The sequence below is a fragment of the Pavona decussata genome, unplaced genomic scaffold, assembly GCF_977016875.1.
Source record: "Pavona decussata unplaced genomic scaffold, jaPavDecu1.1 SCAFFOLD_175, whole genome shotgun sequence".
NCBI classification, from domain to species: domain Eukaryota; kingdom Metazoa; phylum Cnidaria; class Anthozoa; order Scleractinia; family Agariciidae; genus Pavona; species Pavona decussata.
The window spans coordinates 1,104,660-1,128,090 of NW_028145586.1; the positions used below are offsets into that span (position 1 = coordinate 1,104,660).

A 23,431-nucleotide genomic window follows, 5' to 3' on the forward strand; every position below is an offset into this window, starting at 1 on the left:
ATTGCCCTTTTTGCTGAGTTTAACCCCAAATTAATTTTTAGTAAAGTTTTAATGCTGCAAAGTTACCATTTGCTTGCAATCCAGATGTTAGGAGTCATTCTTATAAACTTTCTGTTTGTTAATGTATAGGTGGCATTGGCCTCCAGAACTGTTATTTAGAGCAAGGATATATGGTACAGGTGTTGATATGTGGGCTGTTGGATGTATCTTAGCTGAACTTCTCCTTCGGGTACGTAATATTCATCACATTAATACTTTACATGTACTTCTATCTTGATCAGTATGTGACTTTTCTGTATCCTTGACAATTCACTGCCTTCAGTGTTAGCTAACTTAAGATATTTACATTGTTGTCTCATTTGTCTCATTTTTAGTAAGGTTCCATTCCATTCTTACCTGGCAGCTCTGATTTAGATCAACTAAGCAAAATATTTGAAACTCTTGGTACGCCATCTGAGGAATCATGGCCGGTGAGTGATTACTTCAAAATATAGAAATCGCTGCTCAAAAACCCAATCTGCTAATTCCAAAATACTTGCACTTGCATTTTTAGTGATTGAAGAATTATGCTTTAATCTTCTTGCTTAATTTTTCAGTTGTTTGTTGTTGTGGTCAGTCTACAGAAATTTTAGTAAGTAGAGACGACGGCAATGGCAACGAAAACATCGCTTGAAAATTTAAGTTCGCGTTTATACTTGTTCGACTTTGTGATTATTCCAATTCGTTACACTTGTAATATGTGGCCGAACTATCCAGTAACAGAAGAGGAGGGAACAGCGTTCAAGATGAGACAGAGAATAAAAAGTTACCGTCGTTTCCTCACGTTCTACACAAAACCTTAAATTTGGTCATTTTACGTCGTTGTTTGACCGAGGACGGCGAAGACTGAAAAGTATGAAAATTTATAACGCACGTTGTTTTATTGTTTTGTGACGTTCTCGTTGCCGTAGCCGTCAGGTAGCTTCTTAAACTTCCTATGTTTTAGAGAACGAGCGATACTCTGAATTCAAAATTTTCGTGTTTTTGACAATCAAAACAATACCTTGTGAGCTAGAAGCTCCTTGGTTAAGTAATTGCAATAATTGTGGAGCTCATCGGCTTTCGTTTGTTCAATTTTCAGTACGGCGCAAAATTACTTAAGCTTTAAAAAAACTGCGCCAAGACACAGGGTGACATGTTTAGAAAGGTAAGCTAAATAAGGATATTTATAACATTTGGCCGAAAAATATAATTATGTGCATTTTGAGTTGCCAAAGAGTATTTTACAAATGAGGCTCTTAACTTTTATCTTGACCTTGATATATTAGCCCATATCACGGCTTAGGAATTACTAGCTGACAAATCTGCGCAGTTTTCATTGAGTTTCTTTTTGTGTGCGTATGTCAGACAAAAGCTCCAACTTGCAAACTACAAGTGTAAACGTTTTATTAAATTGACCGCAGGAACGGAGCGGGGGTCCAAATTTTGTTGGGGTGAAACATACAGATCCGCCTCTTGTTGATTACAAGGTTACAATATAACTATGGCATGTTCCCCGAAACGGCCGGCTTATTTCTTTTTTCCTAAGTTCCAAGTACTGTGTTAGTTTTTGTGTTTAGCCTGAATAGGTTGGAATTTTTGTAGAGGCAAAGATTTGATGAACTAGGTCTAACAAAAGTAGTCAAGGACATGTTATGGACGTTATTTGTTCCAAAAACCGACAAATCGCTGGTGCAATTTTAATGAATAAGCAATAATAAGTTAGAATCCACTCAGTTTGTGAGATGTTGGAAGATTTGTGTCCTTTTTCCTTGAGGAAAAAATTAAGAGAACACCACCATTTGAAGTGGACATAAAAAGTAATCAGCAGTCTGTGTATACTGGTGATAGCACCGCACGTATGCACGACACCGTAATTTGATTTACCACCAGGGGCGCTTATTTATTTTTGGTACCTTAAGGGAGGGCATGCATGCGCGTGTTTGGCCCAGATTGTTGGTTAGGTCACAAGTGTAAACGATTTGTTAAATTGGCCCCTGATTTTGCCAATGAGGCATAGGAACAGTCGGGAGATACATATATTTAGGCTGTTGCTTTCTTTCTTTATCGTACGTTGCTTTTAGCCATAACAAATGTTAAAGGGCCGGTTTTCCTAAAACGAGCCGAATCGTGATTGCAAAACATCGTACTCTATTGTCAACTCGTTACTCCAGTCAAGGTCCGTAGCAATATTTTAAAACATATTTTCGGTTTGTCTCATGTTCAGAAACTCCAATTTGCCAAAGCTGAGGCACAAAAGGAAATCACCACACTGAAGGGCAAGGTTGCCGAACTTGAAAGAAAGCTCTCAGCACAACAGATGCCGGCTGCAAAGAGAAAGAGGTTTTAACGTTTTACTGCGATGGGACTCAGTGTTATAACATTCAATAATTATTTACAATTGAAAGAATCGAATGCGTGATTTTCATTTTCTGTTATAAAAAGGGACGTTTTAGCATTAGAACAGCTCTTTTAGCTTCTTTATATACCTCTTACTAACTGAGCTGGAAGTCCGTACTGTAAGATACGGACCGAGTTTTATCCCATTGATTTATGGATATCGTAAAAGCGAGGTAAAAGAAAAAAAAAAGGAAAAAACGAGGATTCGTAACTTACAGTACAGACCAAGAAAACGAGGTTAGTAAGAGATTTATTCTCTATTTATATCTCTGAGTTTAATCGGGTTCGCAGGAAAGGAAAATAGTTGAAGTTTAGCGGGCCGTACAGTGAAATTCGGCCCGTAAAATTGACCAATCACACCGCACTCAAAAAGGCAACACTAGCCTCGCTTTTATTCAAAGGCCAGGTCACTAGGAACATGACTACTAAATGAGCTTTCAAGTCCGTCACGTCTACAATGCGTCAACACTTAATATTTAAAGCTTTTTGAAAGGTTTAACATGAGTCACACTATTTGTTCCCTTACGGGAGATACCCGAGGAAGCGAAGTTCACAGTCGAGTTTCGTATCAAGTAGTGGACGCTAAAGTGGGTTTAATGACGTCAGTGCGCGAATATAGAACCCAGGCCTAATATAAGGACCCCGCCTGAACGGCCTGGGAACTAAGCTGATTATGGCGTTGATGGACTGATTTTTCCCGGTTTTCTGCGAATTGAATTACATTCCCCAAGATTGAAATGCTACGATTGTTAACTAATTATTCGTCCGTGTCTTCTATCAGGGACATCATCTGCGCTGCCGCCACAGCGATTAAGTTATACAGTTTAAAATTGTCGTGGTGGATTTTAAGACGCTTTCAGAGGGATCGTTCTATGGAAGAGCTATAACTTCCATTAGCTTTGTATATTACGATCGAGATTAAGGAATACCCCAATGTTAAGGTCCTGAAAAATTGTTTTTTGCAAATTATAAAAGTAGTCGCAGAACTTGACGAAAAATGAATTTTAAACCTGAGTGCAACAAGGCTTGCCTTAGAGATTGGCTTCTAACAGCAAGGTAAGCCCTCCTTCGGAAATTTTTACGGGCATTTGTCTGAAAGAGGGTCCTAGATAGTTCTGCTTCTCGTTGAACATATTAAGAATTAACGAAAAAATTAGTTGAGTTAAAGTGATATTAAGGACGGTGCCCACTATTGTTACTGCGCATACGTTTTGCGCATCTCAAGATACTCGGGTTTCCTATGGGTGGTGCCTACTAATACAGGAATATTTTTGCGCGGTTTAAAACTACAGGGAGAAAGCAGAAATTAGCAAATGCTTTTGGTATCTCAGAAGAAAATAAGGGGTAACCATGCATTTTTCAGAGATAATCAAGCTTCAATTTAGGAAAAAATCCCGTACATTGCTTCATATTTTTGCGCTTTTTAGCAATATTATTGCTTAATAATCTCTGAAAAATGCGTGGTTACCCCCATATTTCTTTTTGAATTCCAGTAAGCCTTGCCAAGATCTGCTTTTCCCGCATAGTCATAAACCGCACAAAAATACTTCGGTATTAGTAGGCACCGTCCTTAAATTTAAAGATACGAAAGTTTGATAAGTTGCTTCTTCTTTGTAAAGGTATCAGTTCAAGTGTGAAATCTTTTCTCAATAAGAACATGGGCTTCCTGTGGTAACATTGGTGCGCTACGAGCACAAATGTTGTGCGCATGCGTCAATTTGCATTCATTTGCAATGTTGCACCCAAGAATTAAACCCTTCACAATACACTGGAATCTATTTTCTGTAACAATTTTCAAGAAAAGAGATGCTCGTCTTTTTTAAGCGTTCAAAAGCATAGTTCTATATGAGCACTCTTCATTCCTTTACGAAAAATCCATCGAAGACAGTCGGCATTGGAAACAGCCGTGTAAAATTGATTTATCCAATACCGTGCTCTAAAGCTTTAGTTATTCAGACTCTCAGCTGGACAACCCACTTTAAAGTATAAATCCAGTGAGTTTCTGGGATACATCTTTCTTATCAATTCATCGCCATTGTTTGTTCATGTTGAAAGTGAAACTTTGTCGGTTCCCCCGCACGCGATAGCGAGCTATGGACTTCGCTTATTTGTCGTCACTGCCATAGAAGGTGACGCGTCGGTTTCCCCGCACGCGGTAGAATTTCCTTAAATCGTTATCTGCATTGTATTCCTAACGGGAGCAGTCGAGGATGCCGTCCCTCGAACAGTGTCTCGGTTGAGGAGTTCACCTGCATTGCACATGCGTTTTTCATTTCAACGGAATTTTCTGTGCGTCAACTTGCACAGACAATCTATTCAATGATAGCTCCCTTTAGACGAGAAGGATCCCTGAAGGAATACGTAAACAGTTCCCTGCCCATCATCTTTAAGTTATCTAAGAGAAGGACCTGGGGACGAATAGAATGAAGGGTAAAAATAGGTACACACAAGGTACATGTGTTCACAGCTCGACATTTTTTATTCTTTCACGTATTTAAAAACATGAGTGCTGGCAAAGAAGACAGTTACACGTGCATAATATTTGTTAAGTTGTTTCCAATTTGGACTGAATGGAAAACTGTAAGATAATTCAGTCAATTTTTCAATTATAGAAAACAATGCATTTATAGCACCAACGGAAGAGCAGCTTCTGTTAGCTGAAATTTGACACAGTTCGAAAGCTAAACGTTTGTTTTAAGTACGTCACCAAAAGAGAAAATAGAAAAACAATATGGGGAAATCCCGAGTTTAAGGTCCCTCTAGCTTTCTGTTTCATCGTAGTCCCTTGTTTCAAATCCTCAGGCACTATACATTCTTCTAAAATTGTGTGTAAAACTAACCTGATTCTCTTTGGATGTGCAGTAATCCTGTCCTTTTATCTTCATATCATAGTCTCCTTTCAGGATACTTGTGGTTTGTAGCCACACAAGCCCAGGCAGCACCTGCTCTGTAAGTTCCCTCAGTCTCCATCTTTACTTGTGTTTTGAACCTCAAGCAGTAGAGCACTCTTCATAATAAAATCGTTGAGTTGGAATGAGAGTACGTCATTTCTGGAGCATGGATTCAGGACAATAAAAGAATTAAGACAGAACCCCACTCCCCCCTCCTCCAAGCATAAGTAAGTTATTATCTTGGACGATATATCAATAATAACAAATAATAATAATGCAATTTGTATTGCGCAAATCTCATGAAAGTGTTCAAACACCCATAATAATAATAATAATAATAATAATAGATAAAAATGCTAAACGAAACAAAACTAAGTAAAGCAATTATTACAATTGCACTTATTGGATACAGGTTGACCGTAGCCAACTAAACACGTTTTGAATATTTACTTTGAGATCGTTGAATCTCCGAAAATTGTCCGAAAGACCTGCTATGACAGGCGTTGAAACTGAAAATAAAACAATAGTACTTTACCTTTTCATAAGACAGCAATCTGCGCACCATTCTGAAATTGGCTTGCTTCGGTTCATCGTCAGGCCCGTTGCGATAAGAATTCTGTTTGTCTTTTCTTTTTCTTTTTTTTAATATTTTTGTCTTTTTATTATTATTATTATTATTATTATTATTATTATTATTATTATTATTATTATTATTATTATTATTATTATTATTAGTGTTGGGGGGAGGGGGGAACAGCAGCGGATCCGTTGTCTTTATCCGCGCTGCTGCAGCAACACAAGAAATGTTTCTTCATCCATCTTTTCAATCTTTGGAAACGACTTCTTGGCTGAAAAAAAAAAAAAAGAAAAAGCTAACTGACATAGGATCCTAACAATATACAACGTTAACAGAGAGAACGTCATAATATTAGAGAAGCAGAAAATTGAATCGAATCCATCCTCGTGGGAGGAACAGATAGGAGCCTTTGAGCACAATTTCGATGAGGCTTAACTGGAATTCACGCCACCATATAAAGCACAGCGACTTTTTACTCAAAATTATTAATATTTAAGTCGAAGTTGTGTCGTTAATAGGTCGCTCATCTTCAAAATATTGTACCATTGCTACTAAAGACTATTTTAGGAAAAAATTAACATTTAATTTGATGGCCATAAATGTGATGAGTAGCGTAACCCAAGGTTTTTGTGAAGTGGAGGCCCCGTGAACGAAGGGAAAAATTTTTAACGAGATCCAAAAGAGCTTCGAGCCGTCTGTGAGTGATTTTCTTTGATAATAAGATGGGGGCCGGGTCCCCCATATGTGCCACTTGACAACTATACATGTTAACACATAAAAAAACACGGCGATGGTCGGAAAGAAATATTATTATGCTCGTATCATACCTTGCTTGTTGATTTTCCGGTCAGCGATTCATTAATGGGCAGATGGGCACTTCCTGCAGACTCAGTATCAATGTTTTCAATCACGCATAGAGCTTCATTATCGTGCACGAGTAGAGCTTGGTTCCCTGATTCACAAGGAGCTTTCACCTCGGAAACGCATAGACTTTTATCCTTTGAAAGGCATGTAGCTTCAATCTCTGGCAGGCATAGTGCTTTAATTTGTGTCAAGCATGGGGTCTGAGTATCAGCCACGCATGGAGTGTTATCCGCCGACGAGCATGGAGCTTCAATAGCTAGCACACGTGGAACTTGAATTGCGACATGTATGGAACCTTGTCATTGGCGTTAGCTCCAACAAAGGCATTCCAAGGGCAATTGATCCAGATGAAAAGCGGGCCCTGGCGGGATTGGGTGGTTGGCATGTTGGGGGAGATGGCTGACCAGCGTTCGGGAGGAAGGGTCGCGGTTGCGGGAAAGGATTCTTCTACAGGGGTGGCTGGCGTAGGGTTTCCTTCCTCTTGACCTTGACAAATGCAAGTGGCTCACACCAACCGCCCTGAATCCAGTACGCATAATTGAGAAGAAACGTGTAGTTATTGTGTAAAGCACAATATTCTTCATACATGCCTCTCCAGAGGATGAATGCCGACTCGAGAGTTTCTTTTAACTGTTTGTTTTTCTCTTTTAAAGAAGAATATAGGTTTTCAAGATTGGTAAAGTTTTCTCTTTCTGTGTTTAGTTTGTCCACGGCTTTTGTCAGTGCCTCCTTCCATTGTTCGTCTCGTTTTTTCAAATTTTCTAGTTCCTTTGTAAGGCCGTTTCCATACGCCTGCCACTCCAGAAGTTTGTCATAACATTCTTGTGCTTGGCTCCTCTGCATGTTGCTGTCTTCATGCAGCCAACGTCGTTCATTAAGAAGGCTTTGAATTTCGCCATGTTGATGCTCTATAACTCCGATGAGCTCCTCATGAGTATATGAAAGTAATTCACTAGAAGCCCGGCATGATCCTAGGAGAAAATCCCGGTTTGTAATGTCTCTCTTGTAAAAAATTAATGATAATTACTTACAAAATCATTTCTTTACTGCACCCTTGTGGTATAAGAAACTTAAACTTATAGTACGACGTTAAGGCAATTTTATGATAGAGGTTGGTAACGATACTTGTTGACATTTCAAGTTGCACGGACGGTTAAATAACGTGTAACATTAGCTGCCATGCACCGCGAATAAATTCTTATAGAGTGTTTTCACATGACGTCACGGCGGCCAGGTTGGTGTCCCAAAACAAAGAAATGGCGGCCATGTTGGTGTCCCAAACTAAACCTCTGGGAATTGAACTCTATTTTTATGCAAATACTTTCTTTTGTTTCATTAAACCAATATAGCCAGTAGTCACGTGAATGAAAACACTCCATTTGAACCATTTTTGCCTTTCTGCAACATTTTTCAAGTTTCACGAGAAAACTTTTCCTTTCTTATTTGTTAATTAAACGTTTGACAATACGTTTAAAGGACAGAGTTGTTATTACTTGTCTTGTCGCAACTTCAGTCATGTTTTCGTAAGACAAATTGAATGGCCTTGTAATGTGTGATATGAATCAGTGCAACTTGCAGAGATATTATTGGATGCATGTATTTTCTTTAGGATCGTTTCCGAGTTTTTAAAAGAGACATATCTAGACGGTAACGCAGCTTTTTCCTTTCCTCTCTTGAAATTTTTCATCTTTTCGTTAATTATAACAAAAGGAATTAAACTTATGTGTTACTATGCGTAACCAATTTCATGCGCGTTTTGTCAAGTAATCTAATAAATAAATAACGCAAATGAAATTGTTTCCTTATTTCATGAATAAACCGTTTGGTTACCGTTTAATATCATTACGGACAAATTAAGTTCACAATCGTGAGATTTAAAACTTTGCCATAGCAATTATGTAATTTCACACGGGAAATTACATTTCGCGCCGAATTTATTGGTCACCCACGATAATTAGTAGGAAAGTATCAAAGCAAACGCCATTTTTATCCCTTGAGTGCAAATCGGTTTCTGAGGTGATTTAGGCCTTTTGACTAGACAGAAAACATATATTCTCTGGCATGAACCGCTTGATCCCTAAGATTAACTTATAATTATTGTGACGGGGCCTTTACGGAGGGTGAAAAAAAGTGTGCAATTCCTCGCAACTGCTGCTTTTCATTTTAGAAAAAGTTCAATACGTATCTTATCTTGTATTACAGCTAGCTTTTCTTTACAATAATATCAAATCTTAACTTGTAGAACAAAACATTTTTCTAACCTTCACGGCGTAGTAAAACCTCCCGCGAAACGACGAAAGTTTCAATTGTTATGGCGATGATTTGCGTCATAAAAGACAAACGTAATTATTCAATTTGCACTGCGCGCGCTATTAGTAGTAGAAAACGATTCGAACTGTAATAATTTTCAACATTTAAAAATTAAAGAGTTGTATACATGATATTCATTTTTTGTTGTGAAAAGTGACGTTTTAGGGTAAAAGTACACACCCGTGTGACGGCAAGAGGAGCGGAAGATTTTACTGTTAGTAATTAGAAGACATAGAATTCATAGCAATCTGATTTTGTGCACGTGATAGTCACGTAAAACGTGTAACGTCATCACGTGTAGAAAGTTATCTTTCCCATAATGCACTCTGCACTAGAAACAATTAATGACTGTTTTAAGCAGACAATTAATAATAGTAAGTAAGCTTCCTCTTAGTAATTACATTCACGAGTTGAACGCATGTTTTAGCATTTTCGTTCGCTAACAAGTTAATTAATTCGCTATCCTTGTAATGCGTTAGCGTGTGAGTTTTAAATTTTTGTATGCGCACGTGGGTCGTTTGTTCGTCAGTATCAAGTTAATTTCGTTTTTTCCAAGCTAGAAGTTGATTAACAATAATGTTGTTGAACGTTCGAGACTATGGGCCGGCTATTTAAACGACGTCTAAATTAGCCCCTGTTTAAGTCTAATTCGCGGTTTAGACGTTGTCATGGTAGACAACGGTTAACCCATGTTCAAAATACATTATTGAATCGCGACTGAGCCGTGATTTTTCCAGTCAATGGCTAAACAATGCCTCACGATAGAATGCATCGTCTGCTTGTTGTTAATTTGTATGCACATTTTGATATTAGAGGTTTTGACTCAACGTGGCTTCTAAATCCGGTCGAACAATCAATTTTAGCGAAAAGGAAAAACTTTTGTTGGCGGAATTGGGAAGAGAATTTCCAGACGTGGAAATAAAGGATAAGACAGCAAAACTTTGACAAAGAAGGCAAAGGCCTGGAAAGAAATTCTTAAGAAATTCAACTCCTAAAATCCGAAACGGAACGAAGAGGTACCTGAATCAGGTCCAAGGATGCTGGAGGCGGCTGAAACTACAGAACAAGAAAGAACACGATTTGCAAGGTCGTGAATCAAGAAAAACTGTTGGAGGAAAAACTCCTGGATCCCCAAATCAAGAGTGTAAAATAGTTGGTGACGTCATACCATCTTTGGTTAATCCGCTAGATCAGGAGTTTGATGATGACGCAGAAGTGGAACCTAATATAAGACGGGGCGAACACGAGAAGGTCCCAATCACAAGCGAAGCGGGACCAAGCGGACTTGCTGATGAAGTCATTACCATGAACACAAAAGGAGTTAAAGTCACCGGAAAAAGAAGGATACAGTTGACTCCCGCTAACTCGAACCCTCGCTAACTCGAACCTCGCGCTAACTTTGAACCAATTTTCCTTTCCAATCAGGTCATTTCCTATGTAAGTTTACCCTCGATAACCCGAACTCCCGCTAACTCGAACCTTTTTTAATTTCCCTTAAAGGCTCGAGTTATCGGGAGTCGACTGTACTCACAAGTAAAGTTTAAAATGAACAATTATGATTTGTTTATTAAAGAAATAAAAAACGCGCCGAGTGCATTGTTGAGTTATATAAGCACGCGGGAATTTTTAAGAACACCGGAGAAGTGCAGAGAGGCACGAGCCGTAGGCGAGTGCCTCTCTGCACTTCTCGAGTGTTCTTAAAAATTCCCAAGTGCTTATATAACTCAACAATGCACGAGGAACAAGTTTTTTATTTCTTTATTATAAAATATAAACAATCGCAATTCCTCAGACAAGTGCGAATTTTAATGAGTCAACATCAAGTTTCTCCTCACACGAGATAACGCGTAATTTAATAGCGCGCGCTCTTGCCGATCACGACACGATCACGACAGGGCACGCGACAGCGCAATCCGAGTAAAAAGTCAAACTGTTTTAGTTTTTCGTCACGTCGTAAGCAAGTTCAAGAAGTTAACCTCAAGTCAAGTTCAAGTTTTAAGGTGTTGAGAGACAAGTTGAAGTTAATTAAGAGTCTGGAAACATCAGGACAAGAGACTGTTCTTTGCGAATCGCTGGAGTGATAGCGCATTCTGTCTCTGAATTTGTCAGATTTTTCACAGGCAAAAAATCTGACGTGTGCTCCGTGCATATGTACAATTATAATCCACACACCATACGTATGCTTCGTGTATTGTGGAGTTATACAGAACTCAGTTTGACCAATCAAAGTGCTTGCTTGACCATGGCTATTTTATAATGCATAATACATTATATTATTTACCGTTATTGTTTTACAGGTGCAAACGCAAAAGATCAGAAACTCGCGAGGAGGATCCATTCTTGTCCATGGCGAGGGAAAAGCACAAACTGAAAATGAAGGTCCTAAAGCTAAAGGAATGGAAGCTGATGCACCAAGGCACTAATATGGGTATTGGTTTGTCACGTACACACGACATCGACGAAGAAAAAAATCTCACACCATCTTGTAGCCTCCCACGCAGTCGTTTTTAGGGGACTCGTATTACCTCCTCCCCACAAACGCCTGCTTACCCAAGGGTAATGATGAATACGGGAAAAGGAATTTCTGAAACGCCGTCAACTTTTACACGGAAGGATTAAAGTGAACGGCAAGGATGGAGAACTGAAGGCCAAACTGTATTGCAACAGGGCGGCAGCGCACTTTTGTTTAGGTGAGAGGTTTTATTTCAATTTATTTATTTATTCAGCATTTATTTAGTTACTGTAATTTAGGTATTATGCATTAAGCTGTCAAAATGAATCTGGATCTATTCTCATTTCTCTATTAATGTTTCTCAATTTGCCTATTTCTCCTTGTAGAAAACGAGGCTACTTCTTACGGCCCTTGTTATGCAATATTTTCATCATTAATTCTTGAGGCTTAAGTTACATTGATGATAGTCAGCTATTGCTGATAGTTTTCAGTTGAGTAAAAAGAAACGAACGGAAGCATGACGTAGTGATCTCGAAATAATAAAATGGTCCTTAAATCTGATAAATGCAAGGTTCCGGTATTGTTGAATAACCACAACACGAAGCTATCCTACTTGTTGGAGTAATTGTTGACGTCTCTCTGAACTTTCGAAACTACATTACAGCAAGTAAGACGGAAAACACCTCGATGTACTTCCCAAACTAAATTAATTTCAAGCTCATCTCGAGACTTGCTGCCTACCGATTGAGAAGAATAATACAGGGAACAGGTTTTCGCTAAATCAGGGAGCCATTTGGAAAGGCCCTGGAACAAAGTAGTTCCAAGAAGCGCTCTTTCGCTTGTTCTTGAAAACTTTTTTCCCGCCGATTTTAACCGGATTTTTACTATGTCCCGCTCTAACTATCTTTCCTCGCTTTTCCGACAATGCTAGAGGTCTGGCCAGGTGCGACATCCTGAGGGTAAATAAATTTATTAATCTATTTATAATTTTTAGGGAATTATCGGGATTCACTAGGTGATGCGAAAGTTGCCACTGAGTTACAACCATCTTGTCGAAGCAATCATTAGAGGTAAGATGTCTTAAAATTCTAGACAAAAGAAAAAAAAAGTAACAAGTGAACCGCAACAATTTACCGCCTCGATATCTACCATAGTTACAATCCGGATACAATCTTTAAAGTAACGGCCATTAACAATGTTTTTCTCTTTCTTGCATGAATAATGTAGCAGTTATGTAGCTATATTTTCAGTTAAAGATTTTACCGTAAAGTTCCGATAGTAGCGACCCTCGTTACTTTTGGAATTAGCAGCGTTTGGGGATCGTTACTTGCGGGGGGTCGTTATTTTCGGGGAACAAAAACCATGAAACAAAGCTAGTGCTAGCTCTTTTCTTCCGACATGAAAAATAATATGATTCGCAGAGAGCTCAAACAACAGACAGAATAAAGACCATTCTGACGCAAGAGTGCCAGAAGACATTGGGGCTTGCACCTCCAGGCACAACGAGCGAGATTCAACCACTTGATTTTGCATCCAATGCAAAATTTAAGAAGAGTGTTGACAGACTCACTACGGAACACTAGTTCGCAAATCCAGAGCTATTTATGAGTGGAAGAGTAAGCGCTGATGATCAACGTGTGCTTTTTACGAAATGAGTGGGCACGGCATGGCAAGAGATCTCGCGTCGGCTGAAAGACAGTTATCCGTTCATTTGTGAAATGTGGTATTGCACTGCCCATTTCTGGTAGCAGGGACAGTGAAATAAACATCGATGGTCTACCGGACTACCGCATGAATGAATCAGCCGATGAAGAGGAAATCGAACTAATTCTTCTCTGACTCAGACTCAGTGCTTTTAGTCCATGACACATCAATGCGTTTTATACTGCACTATGTAGAGTTTTTAATTTTAAGTTTAAGAAAAGTTCCGGATGTTGTTAATACGAAATTAAAACAGTTTAGTTTTCACATTACACCATCAGCTGTGACCTGATGTCAAGGACGAATGATGGCTTAAAGCTTTCCCTTGTTGTGAAGTCCTTTATCGTAATCAATCAGTGTCAATGCACGAAAAAGATATTAGTATTGTACATTAAAAATTTCAGGACTATGGATTGGAAAACTATAAAGGTGTTCGGTATGTGTATAACGTAATTTAAAAAACCTTAGTCTTGCTAGTTTTTGGGGGACTCGGGGGTTCGCTACTCTCGGGGGCTCGCTATTTTCGGGATTCATTAGAAGCCACAAAGTTTTGACGTTACTTTCGGGGGGAGGGATCGTTACTTTCGGAGGATCGTTACTATCGGAACTTTACGGTATCGAGGATCCTGGCACTTGCGCGCGTTGTACACTAAACTTTCCATTGCTACCAAAACCTTTGGGATTTGTTGCAGCTTTTGGTTAGAAAGCTGAGTGAATATAAAACTGCGTTGAGGTTTGTCTCAGTAAACAAACTCATCGTCAAGACACTGCAAAAATTCAGTAGCAAATTTAGCTCCTGTAATAGGATGGTTGATAGGGTAAAGAGGAAAAGAGACAATAGGACGACTTATTCGAATTCCTGAGCTTAAAGGTAACGAAATATGTGCGTTTGAAACTGAAGCACCCTGAACTTGAAAATGAGTCACCCTGAACTCGAAAACGAAGCTATCGGAAATCAAAACTCGGAAAACGAAACACCAACCCTGAATACGTAAAGATTACCAAAATAGGAATTAAAAATGGGGTATTTTAAGGATTTCATCTGAATATGTTTTAAATACTATGGAATGGTTACGTCATCTGTCCTAGTTACAGGACTTCCTTTGATATTCTACTGCGGTTTATTAGGTCAATTAGTTTATTCCGAGCACCGTGTGTTGGGGTTCGTCAAGTTGGTGTTCAGAACTGTGGACCAACACTCGTCAGTTTAATCATCACTCATTTTATAACTTGTGACTCATGGAGCAAGTGCTTCTTTTAAAATATTGATCATCAAACCCCGTCCTACACTAAGCCATGTGACCATTTCAGCTGAAACTAAGGTATGCAAAATGTTTTCCTGACACAAAAACGTTAAACATAGAAGCATTTAATTATGGATTATATTTATAACAATACAGCATTAACGGTCCAAATCAGGAAATGTGCGCGCGTATTCGACAATGGCTGGACAAAGCTAGCGAATTTAACGTTACTAAGTTAGTTTTGGTAACATAGATTTTGACTGAGTGTCGTATTTTAACTGTTTTATGCATAAGGGGGGAAAATAGTTAAAAAAATCTCGGCAAGCGAAGTGGGTGATATATACTTTTGCCGTCCTGATTCCAAATTTTAGTCTCCTCTCTTATTTTACTGGTTCGAGGAAAGCCTCACAGACAATCTGATTAACCCTGAATTAACTACTGCCCAGTTAAAAAAGCCAAGAAGTAGAAAATTCCAAGCGAGTTTTTCTTCAATCTTCCGGGTGAGTTGACAAAAATGTGTAAATTGCAAAGCGCCTTCGACTAGGTAAGTAGGAATTGAACAATGAGCCCTGAAACGTGAAAAGAAGCTCCGACGTTTCAAGCTAGTATTTTCATTCCGTGAAGAAGACAGCAAAGTCGAAACGTTGGCTTTTGTCCCGTCCCTGAACGCTTTATTTATCAACTCCTACTTGTTCTTCATCTTAAACATGACCGCCAATCCGCCACTCCACTCATTCCAAAAAGTGTTGGAAAACTTCGTTACGGTGGCGGAAATTAAATTTCAGCGTCATATTAAGATGTTTTCAAAGAACAAAAACACCGGAACACTCCGGCTAAAATGGAAGCAGGCAATGAATTCAAAACTTTCTTTTTTTATTGTTTTCTAATTTTATTGTTAGTCGGTGGGCCAATAGAAAACGAAACCTTTGTGAAATATGGCAAAAAATCCCTTACGCTTGCGTAGACAGTAAGGCAGGCATCTGTTGTCATTCTTTTTGTAAGTAAGCGCATAAAATAAGCTTGTTCTGCAGGCTAGTGTTTAGGTCGCAAACCAGGCCTTAAAGACAGAAACAGTGTCCTCATGAAATCTTAATTTGAAAGCTCAATTTCACTGTTATATGTTCCAGAAAACACAAATAACAATAAAAATAGGAAAAAGCTTGATGAAAGATAGTTTTACTGCCATTTAGGTTTGCGCTTGAAACCGCTGTTAGCTATCAAATATCGGTATGATACAGAAGACGACGGCCTCACTTTTCGCGCTAAACGGAAGTGGATGAAAATTATTCACGCACCATGATCAGAACAATAAAGTCGACTGACACACTGTGCAACATGATAAGCTAAAACAGCGTTGCATCCTGTTTTTAGTCCGCTATGATGACATAAATTGTCATTATACTTTGAAACTGTTATACGTTAATGTAATATTGCTGGCAGAAAGGTTTGGGTACATACACACCGAAAATGAAAAAGTTGACTTCATTGTTACAGTGTGTGTCCAGTCATAGTTCAACATCTAAGTTATAGTTACACTTCATAAACTGAGTATGCTGATTAAATATTTGATCTCGCAGCATCTATGGCAAGCAGTGAAAGCAAAGCCATACCTGAAAGTGACGTCACACCAGCTAGTGAGGAGACTTTGGATTTTGATGATGACACTTCGAAAGGTGAGGCGTCATATTATTCTCTTAACAGAATTTCGTTGTTAAACTGTTCGATATAATCTTCACAGTCGAAAGAGAACTGAGTCAAGCGCATGGGCGAATATGAAGCAAACTCCTCCTGTAGATCCGCCAGATTGGTTATGAAGTCTTTCCGGTTTTCGGTGTTGTTTGTTTGTTGTTGTTTTTATTTGCATGTTTGTTTGTTTGATTGTTTTTATAATGTTTAATCAGTTGTTTCTGTTGTTTTTATCTGAAGTACATATTCATTTAAAGTTCACGCAAACATTAAGGCTTCTAGCCTGCGAACGCAGACGAATTTCAGACTGTCGCCTCGCAGACTATAAGGCTTCAGCCTCTCATTCAATGAATGAGAAATCCGACTCCGGTTTCGATCAGCCGCCGCTATTTTGCTAGAAGCGCCCATCACTCCGTCGTTGCGAATACGAATTTAGATTTCAAGACCATTTTAGCAATTAAAGCCGAAACAAAACAAACAACAACAACAACAACAACAACAACAACAAAAACCAATAAATAATAAAATAAAAGCGTGAATACCCGCGAGAAGGAAGCAGGAAATGAATTCGAAACCTTTTTTTGACATTTTCCTCACCCTTCCCCCCCCCCCCCCCAAAAAAAAAAGTGGATAAGCCGATAGCAAAAGGCAATCCTAATTTGAATGGCCAAATTCATGCAGATATTATTGTGCTATACTATTATTAATACATTGAGTCAAACTGGAGTTAATTTCTGTGTGATAATTTAAGAAAATTTGGAACCTAATGTAATTGTCGAATTCACTCAAGACACTTTGCTTTACGTTCTACCGTACAAGTGAAGGGTAAATAGACATCAAAATATCATGGAAAACATTTTCACTGGATATAAGCACAGCAAACAACATGTATTGTTTCATAAACTATGTATACATTAAAATTTCGTTTTCCATGTATATTTCAAGTGACATTAGTTCTAACTGGCGCATCATATGACCAAAAAAATAATGAAAAATCTGGCGAAAGCAAAATATTTGGACTTTGTATTTGCGTGGATGGAAATATGTTTCGGACAGTTTTTATAATAATAATAATAATAATAATAATAATAATAATAATAATAATAATAGTAATAATAATAATAATAATAATAATAATAATTTTTTAATAAAAATAATTCTTTATTAAAATATTCCACACAAATTGCTATTTACAAGTTAAAAGTATATCTATTAAAAACCTATTCACATTTCATTTCGATTAATTATAATAATAATAATAATAATAATAATAATAATAATAATAATTTTAATACTTATATCGCGCAAAATTTATTATATGTATATGATGTAATGCGCTTTACAATAAGTTAAAAATATCTAAAAGAAGCCGCAGGAAATATGATAGTTAAATTACAAAATGGAACAAACTTATATTTAACAATAAATTAAAAAGGGATAAAAAAAACCTATATAGTACATAGTCTAAGAATGTTAACGCAATTAACAGTATGCTTGTTTAAAAAGATACGTTTTCAGTTGTTTCTTAATATTAACACTACTTACAGTTCTTAGGCTTTCCGGAAGAGAGTTCCATAAAAATGGGGCAGCTACCGAAAAAGCTCTGCCTCAGCGGTCTTGGCAGATCTAATTGCCGGGCGAGTTAATAAATTACTAAAATTGGATCTTAAATTATAATTAGAATTGCCTTTAAATGATACAGATATAATATCACTAAGATATGCTGGCGCTAGGCAATGGAGAGCTTTAAAAGTCATCAAATTTACCTTAAAAATGATCCTAAATTTAACTGGCAACCAATGGAGATTAATTTTCACAGGTGTAATGTGCGAATAACGCGGTGTATTCGTCAGTAACCTGGCGGCAGCGTTTTGAACGCGTTGTAACCTATTAACGTGTACGGCAGGCAAACCATATAATATTGCGTTACAGTAGTCAATTCTGCTTGTAACAAAAGCTTGCACTATTGACTTTGCAGCTTCAAAAGGCAGATATTTTCTTATACGCCTTATGTTATATAGCGAAAAGAATGCTGACTGACAAGTTTTCACTGTGTTTTGTTAAAATGGCTGCGAAACTGGAGATTAGAATCGAACCAGACACCCAAATTCCTAGCTTCACTGACTGATTTTACTTGCGTGTCATCAACCATAAGGCTGTCAGTTCTAACTTTGCTAAGTTGCTGGCGAGTTCCACTGAGCATGAATTGAGACTTATCTTTATTCAGCTTAAATTTATCAACAATCAGCCACGCCCTTACGGCCCTGATACATCTTTCCATAGCACCTCTTGCTTTCGTCTCACCCATTGAACTGTCTGGCTTGAGCGACAAATAAAGCAGAAAGCTCAGTGTCGTCAGTGTACGCATGCGCATTAGGGAAATGGTTCTTGACAACCTGGAACAGCTTGCTCGCATAAGCAGAGAACAGAAGTGGTCCGAGGCATGGCCCTTGACCCCTTTCTTCACGCGTCGTGCAGCGTGATAAGCTGAAACAACGTTGTAGCCTGTTTATATCCTGCCAAGAAATTATACTTCGAAACTGTTGCCCGTTAAAGCAAATTCATAACTGCTGGCAGAAACGATTGGCTGTATACAAACTAAAAATTTTAAATTTTCGGTTTAAGAAAAGTTGACTTTACTGTTACATTGTGTGTGTTCAGTCATAGTTCAGCATCTTCGTTATAGTTACATTTTATAAATTTATTATACTGATGAAAAATTTGATTTCCCAGCATCAATGGCAGGCAGTGAAAGCAAAGCCATACCTGAAAGTGACGTCACATCTGCTGGTGAGGAGACTGTGGATTTTGATGATGACACTTCGAAAAGTGAGGATTCATGCTATTATCGTTGCAAAAGTCGTTTTAAGACTGGAACACCGTTCTGCTCTACGTTAAGAAGCTTTAATAGACACACGACTTTAACGTAGCATCCAGATAGATTTGATGGAGTACAGTTTTTCAATTTCATTTAACTTACGTTTTTATAATTGAGTATTCGATTGCATATCGCAGCACTTTCCCATGCATTTAAATAAAGCGCACTTGATCATCCCACATGGAAAGTTGCGCTATATAAATTTTACGGTTACACTTATAAGCTGAGTATACTGATTAAATTTAAATATTTGATCTTCCAGCATCCATGACAAGCACTGAAAACAAAACCAAAAATGAAAATATTGTCAAACCAGCTGGTGAGGAGACCTGGAGGTGTGATGATGACACTTTGAAAGGTGAGGATTCATGATTTAGTCTTACCAGAAGTCGTTTTTAGACTGGAAAACTGTTCCATGTTAATCTTCATAGTTAAAAAAGAACTGGGTTTTAATCTTAAAGTACTGACTAATTATTCGATTGCATTTCTCAGCATCCACAGCAAACAGTGAAAACAAAGCCATACTTGGAAGTGATGTCACGCCAACTTATAAGGAGACTTTGGATTTTGATGATAACACTTTGAAAGGTAAGAATTCATGTTATTCTCTTACCAGAATTCCTTTTTAGTCTGGAAAACTGTTCTATGTTATTCTTCACAGTTGAAAGAGAACTGAATTTTAATCTTAGAGTGCTGATTAAATATTCGATTTTCTTTCCCAGCATCCACAGCAAACAGTAAAAACAAAGCCAAACTTGGAAGTGATGTCACGCCAACTGATAAGGAGACTTTGAATTTTGATGATAACACTTTGAAAGGTGAGGATTCATGTTATCCTCTTACCAGAATTGGTTCTTTGGACTGAAAACTGTTCAATGTTAATCTTCACAGTTGAAAGAGAACTGAGTTAAGTGCATGGATGAAGAAATAGCAAAGCCTCTTAACTGTAAACCTTACCCTCTCCTCCCTTAAGTGTAGAGCCGCTGGATTAGCTAAAAACTTTCTCTGGATTTTTGTTTTGTTTGTTTCTTGTTGTTGCTGTTAGCTCGTGTGTTTGTTTTTTAAAGTGCCTATGAACCGAAAATTGTTTTCATTTAGTTTTAAAGTTTACCTTTAAAAATACAGGTTTCCAAAGTTTGAGAACTGTAGACTGAAAAATGACGATTTTACAAGCCTTTAAAGTCGTGCTATTTTACTCTCAAAAATGGTATTTGAATCGCGCCGCCAAAAGACCACGCGATATCAACCTCTGACGTCACTTTGTTGCCAAATTCGTTCCCACGATATGGAGGAAAAGATGGAGCGAGGGCGGTATTGCGTTGCTGGTCCGCCAAACCAGCAAAGCTGCCAAAACAGATCGTTTACCCGGGGTATACGAATGTACCAAATGCAATTACCCGCTGATCCGGCTGTGAGGGCCAAATGGTTCCAGTTTGTCCGTAGACATAAGCATGATTTAAAGAACCCGACGTCAAAATACACTTCACTCTGTCCGGCTCATTTCGAGGATTTGTGTTATGAACGCAGTTTATCCGTTCTAAGCAGTATGGAGGCCGCGGGGATGAAAGTAAAGTATTGCCTGAAAAAAGAACGCAATCCCAACGAGGGATACTACTACTCCACCAGGTCAAGAAGAACTTAGCGAGCGAAGTAAACGCATTGGCAATTTCCCTGCAGCAACAGTACTCTAGCGAACCTACTAAGTTCTCGACTTTGCATTCTGTACATTGGCACCTGAAAATATGAAGTCAACGTTAAAACAGAAATGAGCTAACAGCAAAAACGTCAGGCCATTCAAAATGAAAATAAGATCTCATATTTTGATAGGTCTTTCGACGATCGAAAGATCAGACAGCTAGATTCAGGATGTAAGATCAACGAGTTGCAAGCTCAAAGTAAATCCGTTCGGACGTTACTGCGCACAGGTTAAGAATATAAAAATACCTATACTGACCAACTGTTTACAGGAACTCTTTTCTCATATCGCGCTTCCAGCACTGTTGGTGTAAGGCCATCTTCGTCTAATTCTTGTCGACTTCGATTTCCTCTCCCGTGTTCTCGTCGCCAGAGTCAACTTGGGACAGAGGCTCGTCTTGATATGGCGTAATTTCGCTATAAATTACATCGTAATCTTCATCGTTTCCCTCTTCGACATCTTCGTCCTCGGGGTTACCGGACATATCTGAAAATTCGCTCATTTCTGAATCGCTAGACATGTTTCCTTCCAAGCTCGCTCACTTCCCAACAAGGCACTTTGACAACGCAAACAAACCTGTGGCAACAAAGTGACGTCACGGTTTGGTGAATTTGGAAAAATCTCGACCCATTCCCCTGACCATTTTTTAGGGTAAAATAGCACGACTTTGAAGGCTTGTAAAATCGTCATTTTTAAGCCTAGAGTTCTTAAACTTTGGAAACCTGCATTTTTTAAGGTAACCTTTAAAACTAAATGAAAACAATTTTCGGTTCATAGGCACTTTAATGGTTTGTTTATTGGGTTTTCTTTGTTCCTTTATTTACTGATTTATTATAGGATGAAAGGTGTGTACTCATAGTTAGTGATAATTCGTGATTCTACTTGGATATTGCTGTGTAACATGCAATGCTCTTGGTAATGACAACGTTGGAGTGGACACTGTAGTGACATTTAAAAGTTCTTCTCAATACAGGAATGTTTGTCTTTGTCCAGTATCTAACTTACAGTTGACAATAAGTCCATGTATCGCTTATTATTTAAGCTAAACCTAAAAGTATTCGTATTCCCGGCATCCATAGCAAGCAGCGAAGTCAAAGCCAAACCTGGAAGTGACGTCACACCAGTTGGTGAGGATACTTTGCATTTTGATGATGACACTTTGAAAGGTGAGGATTCATGTTATTCTCTTATCAGAAGTCGTTGGAATGGAAAACTGTTTAATGTTAATCTTCACAGTTGAAAGAGAAGTGAGTTCAGTCCATGGATACAGAAAACGCCTCCTTAGATCCGCCAGAACTAGCTACAAACTCTTTCCGGTTTTTGTTGTTATTTGTTTTTTTGATTGATCTTGTAATGTTTTATCATTTTCTGTTTTCTTTTTATTTATTTCTAACACTTGTTCATTCAACGTCCACGCAAAGATTGAGGCTTCAAGCTCTCAGTCAATGGGTAAAACAAATCCAGTCACTGGTTTTGATCAGCCGCCGCCGCCGCTTGAGTACTAATTAAGTATTTGATTATCATTATATCGCAGCATTTCTAGCAAGCAGTGAAAGCGAGGCCATACCTAAAAGTGACGTCATACCAGCTGGTGAGGAGACTTTGGATTTTGATGATGACACTTCAAAAGGTGAGGATTCATGCTATTATCGTAGCAGAAGTCGTTTTAAGACTGGAACACCGTTTTGCTCTACGCTTTAAGAAGCTTTTATAGACACACGACTTTAACGTAGCATATATTTGATGGAGTACAGTTTTTCAATTTCAATTATCTTACGTTTTTATAATTAAGTATTCGATTGCATATTGCAGCATCTCCAGCAAGCAGTGAAAGCGAAGCTATACCTGAAAGTGACAGCACACCAGCTGGTGAGGGTGAGGAGACCTTGGATTTTGATGATGACACTTCGAAAGGTGAAGATTTATGCTGTTATCGTAGCAAAAATTATTTTAAGACTGGAAAACCGTTCTTCTTTACGTTAAGAAGCTTTTATAGACACACGACTTTAACGTAGCATATATTTGATGGAGTACAGTTTTTCAATTTCATTTATCTTAAGTTTTTATAATTATTGTTGTCTGCAATTTTATATATATTTTCTATTTCCCTTTGCATATGAAAATCGCACTTGATCATCTTATATGGAAAGGTTCGCTATATAAATTTTACAGTTACACTTATAAGCTGAGTACACTGATTAAATTGAAATATTTGATCGTCCAGCATCCATGACAAGCACTGAAAACAAATCCAAAACTGAAAATGTTTTCAAACCAGCTGGTGAGAAGACTTGGAAGTGTGATGATGACACTTTGAAAGGTGAGGATTCATGTTTTTTCCTTACCAGAAGTGGTTTTTAGTCTGGAAAACTGTTCTATGTTAATCTGCACAGTTGAAAGAGAACTGAGTTTTAATCTTATAGTACTGATTAGGTATTCAATTGCATTTCCCAGCATCCATAGCAAACAGTGAAAACAAAGCTAAACCTGAAAGTGACGTCACGCCGACTTATAAGGAGACTTTGAATTTTGATGATGACACTTCGAAAGGTAAAGATTCATGTTATCCTCTTACCAGAATTGGTTTTTTAGACTGAAAACTGTTGAATGTTAATCTTCACAGTTGTAAAAGAACTGAGTTAAGTGCATGGATGAAGAAGTAGCAAACACCTCTGAACTGTAAACCCTACCCTCTCCTCCCATAAGTGTAGAGC

General features: G+C 38.1%; 2 protein-coding genes and 1 long non-coding RNA gene across 3 annotated transcripts in view; 2 read left to right on the top strand and 1 right to left on the bottom strand.

Moving 5' to 3' along the window:
* The window catches only part of LOC146463527 (uncharacterized), a 191,140-nt gene that overhangs the window by 145,579 nt on the left and 22,130 nt on the right, over window positions 1-23,431 (top strand). The gene's annotated exons all lie outside the window — the stretch shown is intronic.
* Window positions 1-23,431, top strand: part of LOC146463538 (uncharacterized) — a 28,562-nt gene that overhangs the window by 3,921 nt on the left and 1,210 nt on the right. The window contains exons 8-19 of the mRNA XM_085084339.1: window positions 130-229; window positions 375-470; window positions 1,121-1,186; window positions 11,358-11,750; window positions 12,507-12,582; window positions 16,035-16,130; window positions 18,877-18,972; window positions 19,284-19,379; window positions 19,514-19,609; window positions 19,744-19,839; window positions 22,252-22,347; window positions 22,530-22,631. Of these exons, the coding sequence (XP_084940465.1) occupies window positions 12,531-12,582; window positions 16,035-16,130; window positions 18,877-18,972; window positions 19,284-19,379; window positions 19,514-19,609; window positions 19,744-19,839; window positions 22,252-22,347; window positions 22,530-22,631 (730 nt within the window). The 5' untranslated portion in view covers window positions 130-229; window positions 375-470; window positions 1,121-1,186; window positions 11,358-11,750; window positions 12,507-12,530. The remainder of the gene's footprint in view (window positions 1-129; window positions 230-374; window positions 471-1,120; window positions 1,187-11,357; window positions 11,751-12,506; window positions 12,583-16,034; window positions 16,131-18,876; window positions 18,973-19,283; window positions 19,380-19,513; window positions 19,610-19,743; window positions 19,840-22,251; window positions 22,348-22,529; window positions 22,632-23,431) is intronic.
* Window positions 5,343-7,783, bottom strand: LOC146463539 (uncharacterized). The gene is made up of 3 exons (XR_014856817.1): window positions 6,714-7,783; window positions 5,845-6,157; window positions 5,343-5,423 (listed from the first exon to the last, which is right to left on the bottom strand). It is a non-coding gene; the product is annotated as an uncharacterized LOC146463539 (long non-coding RNA).